Below are 13218 nucleotides of genomic sequence, written 5' to 3' on the forward strand. Positions count from 1 at the left end.
TGTCATTTCTTATTTGTCCACTAGATGCCACTAGTGAATTTGATGCACACATTCTTCATTGTTGTTTTGTGCTATGTAGAAGAGAGTTCTGGATAATGGATGGAAATATTTCATGTCCTCTTTGGAATACTCTCATGATGGTCAGTTTCAGTCAATCAATCAGTTTATTTATAAGCACATTTAACAACAACACAGGTCTCCCAAAGTGCTGTAAAAGTAAAACTAACACACAGAGAAAAAACAAAACAAGGCTCATTAACAATTAAAAGCTACGGAATAAAGATGTGTTTCTGGACGAGGTTTACAAATGCTGAGTTTTGGAGAGGTAATAATTTGAAGAAGCAGACTATTCCAGTTTAGGAAACTTTTCAGCTGACCTAAGAATTCTATTTGGAGTATTTTTAGTTTAAAAATCAAAGTGGTAGGAGGGTCCATTTAGAGACTTAAAAACAAGCAATGAACTCTTAAAATCAATTCTATAACATACTGGAAGCCAATGTGAATGAGAAACATTGGGGAAATATGGTTGTGTTTAAGAGTGCCTGTAAACTGTCGGGCTGCAGCATTCTGAACAAGATGGGAGAGCAGAGTCTGGCTGATACCAAAATAAAGACTATTACAGTAGTCAACTTGGATAAAATAAATGCATAAATCACTTTCTTGAAGTCAACAGATGACCAAATGTTCTTAATTTTTGCAAGGAGCCTGAGCCAAATAAATAACAGAATTTATTTGTTTCTCTCAAATAAAAAAATTGCCATCAAAGAACACTCCCAGATTTTTTTGCAACTGGACTTCTGGACAGAGGGTCCCACTCCAGCCAAAGTGCACAGAGAAACAGGCTCAAAGTGTTAAAAAACAGCTGAGAAATCTGCTGGAACAGAAAGATCATAAGCTTCGGCCCCTGGTCAGCTCATCACTGGATCCACTTCAGTTTGCCTACCAACCTGGCATTGAAGAGGATGATGCTTCCTGCAGAAGTTCTCTGATGACTCTGCAATAGTCTGCCTCATCACTGACATCGACGACAGGGAGTACAGAGAACTGACCCAAGGCCAAGCTGGTGGTAGAAAAGTAGTAGTAACAGAAAAATCATGACACAATATGGTGGAGCAATAGAGAAAGCATGCAACGGAGTTCAACTCAGCAAAAACAGTCCACAATTCACCTCTTTCCTTTTGATGAACAATGATAATGGGCTAACAGTTAACAGTAACACATGCTGCCACGTTTATAGCATTCTGTGGATGGCAGTTACCTTAAACAGGGGAAGCAGTGAGGAGAAATGAATGAATAATACTGACACACAGCTCTCGCTCTCATTCGTCTGTATTGAGTGAAGGAGGAGATGCGCGAAGCATTACCTTGAGGCACTACCAATGGATCGGCGCCCAGGCAAAACTCTCACCAATCATCACTCTTTACATTTCCACTGCATAGTCCATACAGCAACACAGTCAAAACAACAAACAAAACAATAATAAAAGCATGCCACGAAATATAAGGTCATTATTTCACTGAGCATTTGCTTACAATTTGCACATAACCAAAAGCAGAAGTAAAATTAGATACTCAGTCTAGTGTGCCTCCATTCACAATTTTATTAAAATTAAATGTTGGAAGCTGAAATTTTATCCAGGTAATCCAAGAATCCTGTATCATTTCACCAAGTACAAGATGATTATCTCAATCAAAGCAAACCTGAAAACTTGAAGCAGAGCAGAAATTCCATTCAGTTTTCTTTATTCGGGTCTATGAGTCAATCTGCTGCCTTCATTTGTTGGTTGCAGCCTCCTGCCATGATGTCTGAGTAGCTGCAGCTGAAGCAGTGATATCCTGTACTTTCTAGAGCAGATCAAGTTCTAACTGTGCCTCACACCCAGTTTAAGATAATGGATGAAGTTATTAAGCAACACAGATAAGGACAATATGTTTATAGGTTCTTGCTTGGTGGACAGTTAGTAGTGCAGTGCGTTCTTCCCCTTTTTTCCTGTTTACTCATAAAGTAAATGACACCTTTTATAACTGGAATATACAAATTCCTCTCATCAGTGGATCATTCATTCAGGGGAAATAGTCCCAGTCTTGTATTTGGATATTCAAATCCTAACCTTGACAAAAAAGAGCTCTCTTTACTGTATATCAATATCTACTTGAGAGCTGTCTTTGTGAACACACCGAATAGAGAAGAAATTATAACATGTAAGTTTAAAACCTGTAATATATTTTATGTATGTGGTGCAGAGGTGATGTGTAGAGAATATCTGAAATATCTTATCAGGTGTGATACTAAAAAAAACAAAACTAAAAAATATGTTACCTCAACTCTTACTGAAAAGATGAACTAGCATTAAATAAAAAAGAGCTTTCAAGATTAGTAATATCATTAATTTTATCAGTTTGTTCATGAGCTGCTGAATTATTTAAAAAACAGTTTCTGTTCTGGTTCATAATAGTTCACACTATTTTTCTTTAAGTATGTTGGTCTTTTTCACATGTACTCCATATTTCCTACCATCTTGTATTGATCCATCTTTTCTTTCATCTGACATAAAGTGAAAAAAAAGAAGTTCTGTTTAAATCTTTGTTTCCTTGAGTAATAAAACATCAGTTTCATCTGTCAGATCAAAGATGCAGTGGAGTCTGTATCTGCTTATTTTGATGGGTAAGTGGATTGTTTACCAAATATACTCTTTTTAATTTAAATAAAATGAATATAGAATATTTATGAATATAAATGAACTACTTGACATGTTTTTTTCCCCCATTTTATTCTGTTAAGAAAAAAATATCAATAATCCTATATAATACCTCTGTAGGCACTTTGTTATATACCATATCTGTAAGTGTGTCTTTGTATTTGTATTTATTTGACTGTTATTCTCAGCTCTGTACAAGATTGCCCATGTACCTGGACCTATTGTATGAATGCAACTGGCAAATAAAATACTTTAGCTTAGATTCACTCAGTCTTCTCACATCTGCCCATTCACTACAGTCAGAGTCTCATTTAAGTAACGATGTTAACCTGTAATATTTAATTTCTTCAGTCAGACTATGTTTATCATATTTCTGTATTTCAGGTCAGTGTTGCCTCTTTACATGCCGCCTGTATGAGTACCACTTTATTAAAGAAAACAAGAGCTGGTCTGAAGCACAGACATACTGCAGAGAGAAATATACAGACCTGGCCAAAGTGTTTGACATGACAGACATGAGCAGACTCCGTAACTCTGCACAGAATCAAGGAGAAGCCTGGATTGGACTGAACAACAACACAGGTGGAAACAGGACGTGGCGTTGGTCTCTGCCAGGAGTGGAATACATTCATAATGACAGCAGCTGGAATCTGAATGGAAGATACGGTACTGAACCTGGGCCTGGAAACTGTGGGAGGAAAAGAGACAAGCTGGTAGATGTTTCATGTCACCATCCTATGTGGTTCATCTGCTATGATGGTGAGGAGATATGAATAATATTAAATATTATTATAATATCATGATATAAAAATATAATGCAATCACATAATTGTGAAGTGAGAAGATAGAGACAGACAGAATTTCAGGTGAGAAATTATTGAGGGATGTCTTTGTGTGTTTTTCTGTTTGTTTTACAGAAAAGAAAAAAGACAATAAAACATTGTATTTGATTGAGGAGAAGAAGAACTGGACACAGGCTCAGAACTACTGCAGATATAATCACACTGACTTGGCCAGTGGACTGAATCAGGTAGATGGAGAAGAAATGAAGGCTCTGTTCATTAGCCGTAACATGAGTGTGTGGATGGGTCTGTTCAGAGACAGCTGGAGGTGGTCAGATGGGAGTAATTCCTCTTTCAGATACTGGGATATGCAGTTATTCAATGATGAACAAAGCAACAAGACATGTGCTATGACTCTGTTAAACAGATCAGGAAAATGGAGCTCTGATGAATGTGACAAAGAAAAACCCTTCTTCTGTTATGATGGTGAGTTTTTATCAACATGTGTCTGACTGGTTTCTCTAAAAGGAGGATCACTGGAATCACTGACAAGATCCAACTGAACATGTTGTGTATTTTTCCTCCACCTACATCTGCATGTTTGCTGAATTAATCTCATAAACATGAACACACTTAGTTGACAGTCAGATGACTTTAAATATCTGTGGGATAACTTTGAGCTACTTTTATGTTCAACCAACGTTTTAAAGTCTCTGTTGTCTGTAAATATGGAGAGAAGTTGTTTTGGATTCCTAATAGTTTAAAAACATAAATATTTCAGGATGTTGTCGACCTGTCTGCACAAAGTTCATTAACATTATTATACTGTTTTCTACTGAGGGCAGAGTAACACACACGCTTTTTCTAGGTTTTTTTATTTTTTATTTTTTTATTATTGGAACAAAATAAACAGCGCAGAGAGTTTCTCATGTTTACAGCTCACTAGATTCAACTGAATGTGTTGTTTTTTTTCTTTATGGCAGATAAATTGATCCTGATCAAAGAAAACAAAACCTGGAAGGAGGCCTTGGATTACTGCAGAGAGTCTCACAGGGGACTGGTCTCCATCACTAACCCTTACCAACAGAGATGGGTGGAGGTGAGAGCCAAGAATGGCTCGAGTCCTTTTGTCTGGCTCGGCCTGCGCTACTCCTGCACTCTGGATCTGTGGTTCTGGGTCAATGACAAGCTGGTCTGCTATGAGAAGTGGAGCAGAGAGGGAAAGACTGAGGATTGTGGCAGGGCTGTGGGCATGATGAGAGGAGGACAGTATGAGTGGGTCAGTCAGAGAGACAATGAGAAATACAATTTTTTATGTTTTAAATAAGACTTCAGAACTATTTTAGAATTTAGACACGAGGCAAAGTAAGATTTATCTCATCTCCATTTATTACAGATTTCATTCTGGAGTGAATTGGGATTTTGTAGTTCTCTGCTGTGAGTCACTGGGGTGTTTTGGTGATGGCAAAATTTCAACTAAGAGTGAAAAACAAATCTATAGCTGTAAACGACACAATATTGGTAAAATTTGATATTCGCTAAGGTAATTATGGTTTCCTCATGTTCTGCTTGACATTCCGTTTCAGTGATATCATAATTGCTTTCTTCATTATTGCTGCATTACTTCATTATTACACTTTTGTTGATAGATAAAAAAGTCTGTTTTAGTTTTTATGTTTGTTGTTTATTTTTTTTTCATCTTTGTAATCTTTTTGTCTTTACGAACTTATAAACTGGCCTTTGTGATAATATTTCCAGTCTTTAATGGTTAATAAATATTAAAAGCTAATGTGACGAACCAGAATATTTATATTGTAAACTTTCACAAAACCACTTAACTACTTTTTTCATAATGATGTATTATTTAAAGTGACATGCTGTAAACCGATGACCTGTGTCTGTCACAGTCGATACTCCTTACAGTAGTTCTTGGTGCATACAGGAAATCCTTTAAAATTCTCACCCATTCGACCCTAATGAGACAAAATGTCACTTTCTCAAAAACTGCTTCATGCACCTGAGAACTCTTGGCATCAAGGGCGTAGATTTGGTTTTGGCATTGGTGGGGACGGATGATTCAACCACCGAACCCTGCCCTGTTTCCTTTTTTTTCTTGATAAAAAGAGGAGAAATATACTTGCCTACATATGCTATTCTACATGCTTTTAAACCATTTAAAATTACAATTCATAGTTTTATATGTGAATTATATAATGTTAAGTTACTATTAAACAAATGACTGACTAAGTATTTTATACTTTAGTTTACTTCAACCATATTCCATATAAATCAGGTATCATACAAACATAAAAATGGCTTCAAATACGGTCATGACAATAAAAGAATATGACTTTAAGGACTTAACAACATTACTTCAGTTATATTACACCAACATCTCTTATACGTTAGCATTAAGGGAACACTGAATGACCTGGTGGTTTTTGTCCATAAAACTAAGTAACAGATCTCTTAGCAAAATTATGCAACATTTTAGGCACTATTGCCCCGATCAAGTCAGTGAGCTGGGATGTTTTACTCTAAACATGAACTACTGTTACAGCAACAGACATGGACTACTGGTGTCCCACACAACAACTCAATGTCCAGTATGTGAAGGAGCCACACACATGCCTTCTCCTCTCATTAACTGAGGTAAACTGCTGGCATATTTGTTTTACATCTATACTGTCCAGTCTCTCCTGGTGGACATGGCAACACGTTATTCATGGTTACATACAATTTTAGACTGATGTGGGCCAAAGCCTAAAACGATGTGCCGGGGGTTTGCTGTTCTAGATATTTGAAGTTTGCACAGCTACATTCTCGCCTGAAAAATTTGTAAAAGTTTATTTTGCAACCCAGAAAGAGTAATAAGAGGGGCACTGAAATTCAGGATTGTCCCAGAAAAAACGGGAGGGTTGGCATGTATTGCCTTGCATAGCCTGTAACGTTATTATGATGGACAGGTTTTATGAGTGAACTTGACTTTAAGGGACTTACAGGTTTCTTTGAAAAATACTTTCTTATATCCAGGTTCTTTTTGCTGCCATCCTCCTCTCCTCCTTGCAGGTCCTGGCAGCGCAGGCTTGCCGCTGCTAAAACTAAACAGAGCTCCCTGAAAGGCACAGCCAATCACATTGGCCATATTTGTCACATGACGTAGGACTCCAGTAGAGAAGTAATTTAACTCTTTCTGCACCGCTGGGTGAATGAGACGCTGACAGATCGCTTTTTTTATTTATTTCTATGGGTTTTGTTTTTCTTTATTCGAAGAGATCAAATTATTGGTGGGGACATTCAATAATCGATGGATATTTGTGGGGACATGTCCCTTCCGTCCATACCAAATCTACGCCCTTGCTTGGCATTACCCCTGTGTTTACTTCATCCAAGCGGTCATTCTCCAACTTGGATTTAAAAATGTGTTTACACTCCAGGATTAAGCAGAAGAGACCCACTCACCTGTCCCTGATAAAATTTGAAGAATGTCCTTTGTAAATGCCATGAGTAAATTTGAAGCCAAAACCTCTGAGTGCCATGTCACATGTCAACCATTATCATCATGCATAGATGAAGGTGACATTTTAGCAGTAAATTAATTTCACATTAACACCTTTGACACAAAAGGGCACTTGACCATTTTGTACTTATAACGTGCTGTTCTACTTGCTTTGAGCGCTCAAAACACTTTCTTACTACAAGCCTCATTCATTCATTGACACAAGTGCTTTTTTTTCCAGTGTCTAAGCTCTTTAACCCTGACATTCATCCTCCAGGGGGAGCACATGAGTCAACTCAGGTGTCAGCATCTTGCCCAAAGATACGTTGACACACAGGTTTGAGGAGCCAGGGATCAATCTACTGACCTTCTAATTAATTGACCCGCTCTACCTCCTAATAATTGTGAGAATTACAAAAATGTTTTAGAAACACAGTTTTGTGTAAATAAGTTTATAGTGTACTGTCTGCCCTTTCTTAGGAGAGCTCATAGCTGCAAGACTGACATGCTTTTGAAGTCACAAGAGACACACACATACTTGAGCAACTGTTCCTTAAAGGCCCTTCTCTAAGCTCTGACTATAAATACTATTCATTATATTTATATGTAAAAAGATGAATGAGTTCTTCTCTTGTTCTTAAATGTTTTCATTTAAAGTCCACAACAGTTGTGATCATTATATATTATGTATTTAAATCAATAAAAGTGTCATTTACAGAACCTTTTTTTTCAACTTTATATTTTTTGTCAAGATGTTGGTTCAAATAATACAATAAAACATGTTTGACCTTGTAGTTTTTCCAGACTGTTATTCCTCAATCGTCCACTAGATGTAACCAGTGAGTTTGACTTTCTGCTTTCTGCTTGTTTCTAAAGCCTAAAAATGTCAGATTTTTTTCCAGGTTTATATAAAAATAAGACAGATTGTTACATTGTGTCAGTGTTATGAAGAGGCAAAGCTTTGTAAAGTATGAGAAGAATCTGCTCCGGGTACTAGATTTTAAAAAGAGCTCTAAAAATTGTACAAAATGATCAAAACATCAAAAGATAAGCAAAGGATACTTTACTGTGTGATTTCAATAACATGTTAGACATTTTTACTCAATTCATTTTATAGCTACCACAATGACTCTGTCACACGTTACTCGTGAAAAGAATTTAGTTGCTGTAAAAAAAGTTATTTCTATATATAAAACATGAGTTTAGAAAGGAGTGCAATGAGTGAATTTGCTATTTGATGTGACTTGTATACATTTGAGTGAGCGTGTGTTATTTCATGATCATGTTAAAAACAATTCAATACTTCACATTAAATTTGTTGTAACTCACTGTGAATGCCGTACAAAGCAAAACACTTCAACCATATTTTGCTTATTGATAGCCAATCATGTGGAATATGATGGATTCATAATAAAGGTGTTCAATGACAGTCTAGTGAAATATTTTAGCTCTGTGGCCGGTGCTCTTTGTGTTCTTTTTCTGTTTTTCTATACTTCAGTTTATTTGTTGTCCACCCACTGTGGGTGTAAAATGGAAAGTTTCACACTAACACCAGACACAAGTGTGAACTTCTTCATTTACAGAAACAGAAGGGTGTGCTCTCAGTTTGTGTCAAAAAACATTTACACATTACTTATTTGCCTTGAAATGATCATTAACCTATACTTTATAGAAAGTGGAAATTTGAGATGATTGGTTGTTATAGTTCACACTAGAGAAGATGCTGGTTTAAAAGAGGGAAACGTTTCATAGACTCAAACCTCAGTTGTTTTTCTCCTCCATACTAAAACAGCTACACTGACAACATAGGAAGTTCATGTGATCAGGTAAGACCTCTTCACACACACACGCCACGCACAGTTTCTGCCTTTAACAATACATATAAAGACAATCTTTTATAATTTATCAAGTAGCAGTAACAGTCTTTTGAAAACCTTTAATTTTCCGACATTTTAGTAAAACCACTACAATGATAATGATGACCCTGATGTGAAAAAGTAGATATTAGACTTACAGGGCACTTACAGTGGATTTGTTTTAATTTATTTCCACCAGTTTTGTTACATGAATCTCACAATAAGCAATAAAGAACTACTTTATACCTGAGATGGTTAAGTTTACAGTTTAAGTGTTTTAACTGGCAGGATGATCTGCTGAAGAATGATGGGAAGCACTGGAGCTTTTACAGTAGCACCAGTAGGATTTCCAATAATTTGTGAGTGACTGTGTCACACATGTGCACTGAAAGACTGGCGGAAGACATAAAGCCCAACACTCATGCACACTTAGATAAAGACAGTCTGCCCCAGGGCAGCTGTGGCCACAACTGTAGCTTGCCTCCACCAGTGTATGAATATGAGAGTGAATGAATAGTGGTATTGTAAAGTGCTTTGAGGGCCCCGAAAAGCGCTATATAAATGCAATCCATTATTATTATTATTATTATTATTATTATTATTATTATTATTATTATTATTATTATTATTATTATTATTATTATTATTATTATTATTATATAGAATGAAAAGAGGAAGGGAAGCAGCAAGTTTTATGCCAAATATAACCACCTTTAAATATATGTATGAAAACTGGTTATTGCTGAACCTTTAGTGCTCTATAATTAGTAGTTACATGACACGTTAGCATCTTTGTCTATAATTTGATTAATAGTCAAATAATGGCTTGATTAAAAAAACAACAAGAAAACGTTGATTAATACAGACCTTTGTAGTGTTAGACATGTATTACATTGTTTCTGAATGTGTGAATAAATGTACTCACAATGTTTTTTTCATACACACTAGATAAAATGAACGCTGTCCTTCTGACTATCTTGTGCACTCTCGCACTTCTGCATGGATGGAATGCAATGGTTTACAATCCAAGCCGAAACTCCAACCCACGGAACAAGTACAACAATCGCCCATGTCAGAGGACCTGGAACAATAATGGATTCAACAGATTTGTTCAGAAGCACATCCTTCAGCAAAACTTCAACAGAAAATCAAAGGAGGCATGGCAAATGTGAGTTAAAGGCTTATAGATAGGTAGATCGATAGAATGCTGTCTTTTCCTTAACAGTGCAACTGGCAAAACACAATGGGATCCAGTACACAAGTACGCTTTCAACAAACCATATGCTTACATTCTTCTTGGCATAGATTCAACAAGGTGCTGGAAACATTCTTCTGAGATTTTGATCCATGTAGACATGACAGCATCAGAGTGGATGCAGATTTATAATGCAAATCTCCCGTTTCACCAAAATCCCAAAGGTAATATTGGATTGAGATGTGGTGATTATGGAGGACATTTAAGCCCACTGATCTCAGTGTTAGTTCACAAATCTAGTTTGAGCAGTCTGACTAGTCTCCTCTGAGCTCTGACATAAATAAGGCATTTCTGCGCAATGACCCGACACTCACTGGTTATTTTCTCTTTTTCAGACCATTCTCTGTAAACCATAGAGATGGTTGTATGAGAAAACACCTGTAGCACTGTTTTTTTTTTAAAACTTGAACCAGTTATTCTGGCAACCACAACATTACCACATTTTGAGCCACTTAAATCACCTTTCTTCACCATTTTGATGCTTGTTTTGCACTTCAGGGCATCATCTTGACCATATTACATATTTAAATTCACTTAGTTGCTGCTATGTGACTGACTGATTATATTTGTTTTGAACAGGTGTACTCAACAAAATAGCCAGTAAGAGCTGTTTAGCATTTACTAAAAATAACTATAACATTATTGATATTATTTATATTAATTTAAATGTTATGGGGTTTTTTTTGTTTGTTTTTTAAAGAAAAAAGGTTAATGTCCTGACATTAACATAGGACACTGATATGACTCTTCAGGTACTTGGAGAATGAAAGACTCTGCGAAAGACCTCTGCAGTCCTTCATCAAGAAGAAGGATGAGAAACGTGTGGTGAAGATCTGTAATGGCTCCGGCAGGCGTGTTCGTGATAACTTATGCATCAGTACCTCAACCTTTAAGATACATGATGTTGAAGTGAACACCAGCAGCTGTAGCGTTACAAGAATTACGAAAAGCACAACAAAAGTGATAGTGGCTTGTGACAAAGTTGGAAACCAGTGTCGTCCTGTTCACTTTGAAAAATATGTGTTCCAGAAGCCAACAGATGAACGCTGTCATGGTTAGCTAATTTTTATTTTTTTTGCTTGGATAAACAATCTCCTTGTATGTTTTTGCTCTTTGCTACATTAAATATCATTATTTGTTATATGTCCTTTGCTTATCTCATTAAATCCTGGTCCTATAGCATTCAGTGAGAAAATCAAAAATGTGACTATATTGCACATATAAAAGGAACAGTTAAATTTCTTATGAATGCACTTTCAGCTACAGTTTATTTGCAGCTATCCAAAGAGAGAAACGCATGAAAATTCATCATGATACCATCATAAATAAGACAATGTCTTTTATAAGCATGGTTTTTATTTTAAGCTTCGTTGTGATCCTCTCTGTGTTTATTTGTCAGTCTTTTCCATACGGTCCCGCAAATATTTTAAACCTATTTACTTTTTATATTTTATATGCTAACATTAAAACTAAATCTCTTTGGAAGTTAACATAGTTTTTGGTTTCTATTTTATGGCACCTAAACAACTCGCTCTGTTATGTCATTTTGTTATGAACAAAATAAACAGTCTGAGTGAGTTGTGGGTTTTTGTTGACATATTTTGAGTTTTGTGGTTACTATTGAGAAATTGAGAAGAAGTAAAATTCAGGGTGGTATCGCCGATACTCGTCCGATACCGATACTTTGTACGAAAACTTACTGTGTTATTGTATTTTAGCTTCATCAAATTATCGCTTCATACTGATTACAGGATGTCAGGCTACTTATTCTTATTGTTTAATTATGAAGAATTAAATAGAAATAAAAAACCTGAAGCTGTGCGTTAATTGACGCTATTTGAACACATATATCTTGTCATTTAACATGTTTATACTTTCCTGGACATTTCAACAAAAACATTCAACATTCACACTTTCCCTCATTCACAGTAGTGCTGTGCCACACTTGGAATTTGGGTATGAATCCAATACCAAGTAAATACAGGTATAGTGAAAGATGAATTCTCAATTTGCAAATTCTGAACACATTTTAATCACCACTATATCACTGTGATTGTAACTTTCCACAATAATTACTTAACACAACAAAACACACCTTTGAGCTTTTCATGTGTTTTGAAATTGGGCTTTTGGAGACCATAGTGCATGTTTGAGGTTTATTTTTTCCAAAGAAATAGTTAACACAGTTCAGCAGGCTACATACTGAACTTGAATGATAAAAGCAAGTATCGACCCAGTTGTGCTAGTATTGATCCAATACCAATACTAGTGTTGGTATCAATACTATTGATTTTTGGATCGATCTGCTCACCTCAGTTACCAGCCTGTTTTTGAATTCATTGGATTGTAGTTGCTTTCTCTCAGGATTTCTGCACTTTTGCAACGTTGGCTTCAAACGTAAATAAGAGGTCAAGTTTATATTTACATGTTCTAGTCAGGCAAGAGTGCTGTTACAGGTGGTGGATAGGAGAATATATCAAAACACCACCTGTGCATGGGAGCACAGGCTTGTAAAAGACCTTATAGAAAATAGTTTTATATGCACAAAAATGTATGAATCATAGACACATATCACACATATATTCGGGTATTGTACTTCCAGTCTTAACCATAGTCGCTGATCATTTATTTTATTTTATTGTCAATTTTCTCAATCCCTGTGTCTAGACAGTAACTACCTTTAGTTTTCAGAAAATTTATATTAGCTTTTAAAGAAAAATGAAATATTGCCTTAAAGTTCCACTAAGCTATTGTTACTCCCCTCACCTTTCTAATATTCTATCTGTAAAACTCAAAGCGTGAAACTGTTCTTGAAGAGGAATTATTAAAGAATCAAATCTCATAACCAGCTGTCATGTACACACAATACTTACTGTTTACTAGTATTACCGCTTCTTCCGCCATATCTCGTGGGAAGAAAAGATGATGTTGTTGTTGTTGTTGCTTTTTGTTTCCTGTAAAGACAAGCATTGAATGCTGAGTGAGTTTGCCTGGTTTCCTGTGTGAGGCACTGCCTAGATGGTTTAAAAATATTCTGTAAAAATATTCAAAGTCGGTACGTTTTTTTTAATCATCATTGAAATATGTGTTGCTTCTCTGTGAGACATTTGCCAGATACCTCACTGTA

General features: G+C 36.0%; 1 protein-coding gene and 1 long non-coding RNA gene across 2 annotated transcripts; both read left to right on the plus strand.

Annotated features, from left to right (window-relative positions):
- The first annotated feature begins 2631 nt into the window (after positions 1–2631).
- LOC113013950 (C-type mannose receptor 2-like) lies at positions 2632–5230 on the plus strand. The gene is made up of 4 exons (XM_080295601.1): positions 2632–2665; positions 3084–3441; positions 3537–3967; positions 4465–5230. The coding sequence occupies exons 1-4, from the start codon at positions 2632–2634 to the stop codon at positions 4806–4808; spliced, it is 1167 nt and encodes a 388-aa protein (XP_080151727.1). The 3' UTR covers positions 4809–5230.
- Positions 5231–8651: 3421 nt separating this feature from the next.
- On the plus strand, positions 8652–11668 carry LOC145421368 (uncharacterized). The gene is made up of 3 exons (XR_013902702.1): positions 8652–8806; positions 9785–10004; positions 10844–11668. It is a non-coding gene; the product is annotated as an uncharacterized LOC145421368 (long non-coding RNA).
- The last annotated feature ends 1550 nt before the right edge of the window (positions 11669–13218 follow it).

This window comes from Astatotilapia calliptera, chromosome 3, assembly GCF_964374335.1.
Source record: "Astatotilapia calliptera chromosome 3, fAstCal68.1, whole genome shotgun sequence".
Lineage (NCBI taxonomy): Eukaryota > Metazoa > Chordata > Actinopteri > Cichliformes > Cichlidae > Astatotilapia > Astatotilapia calliptera.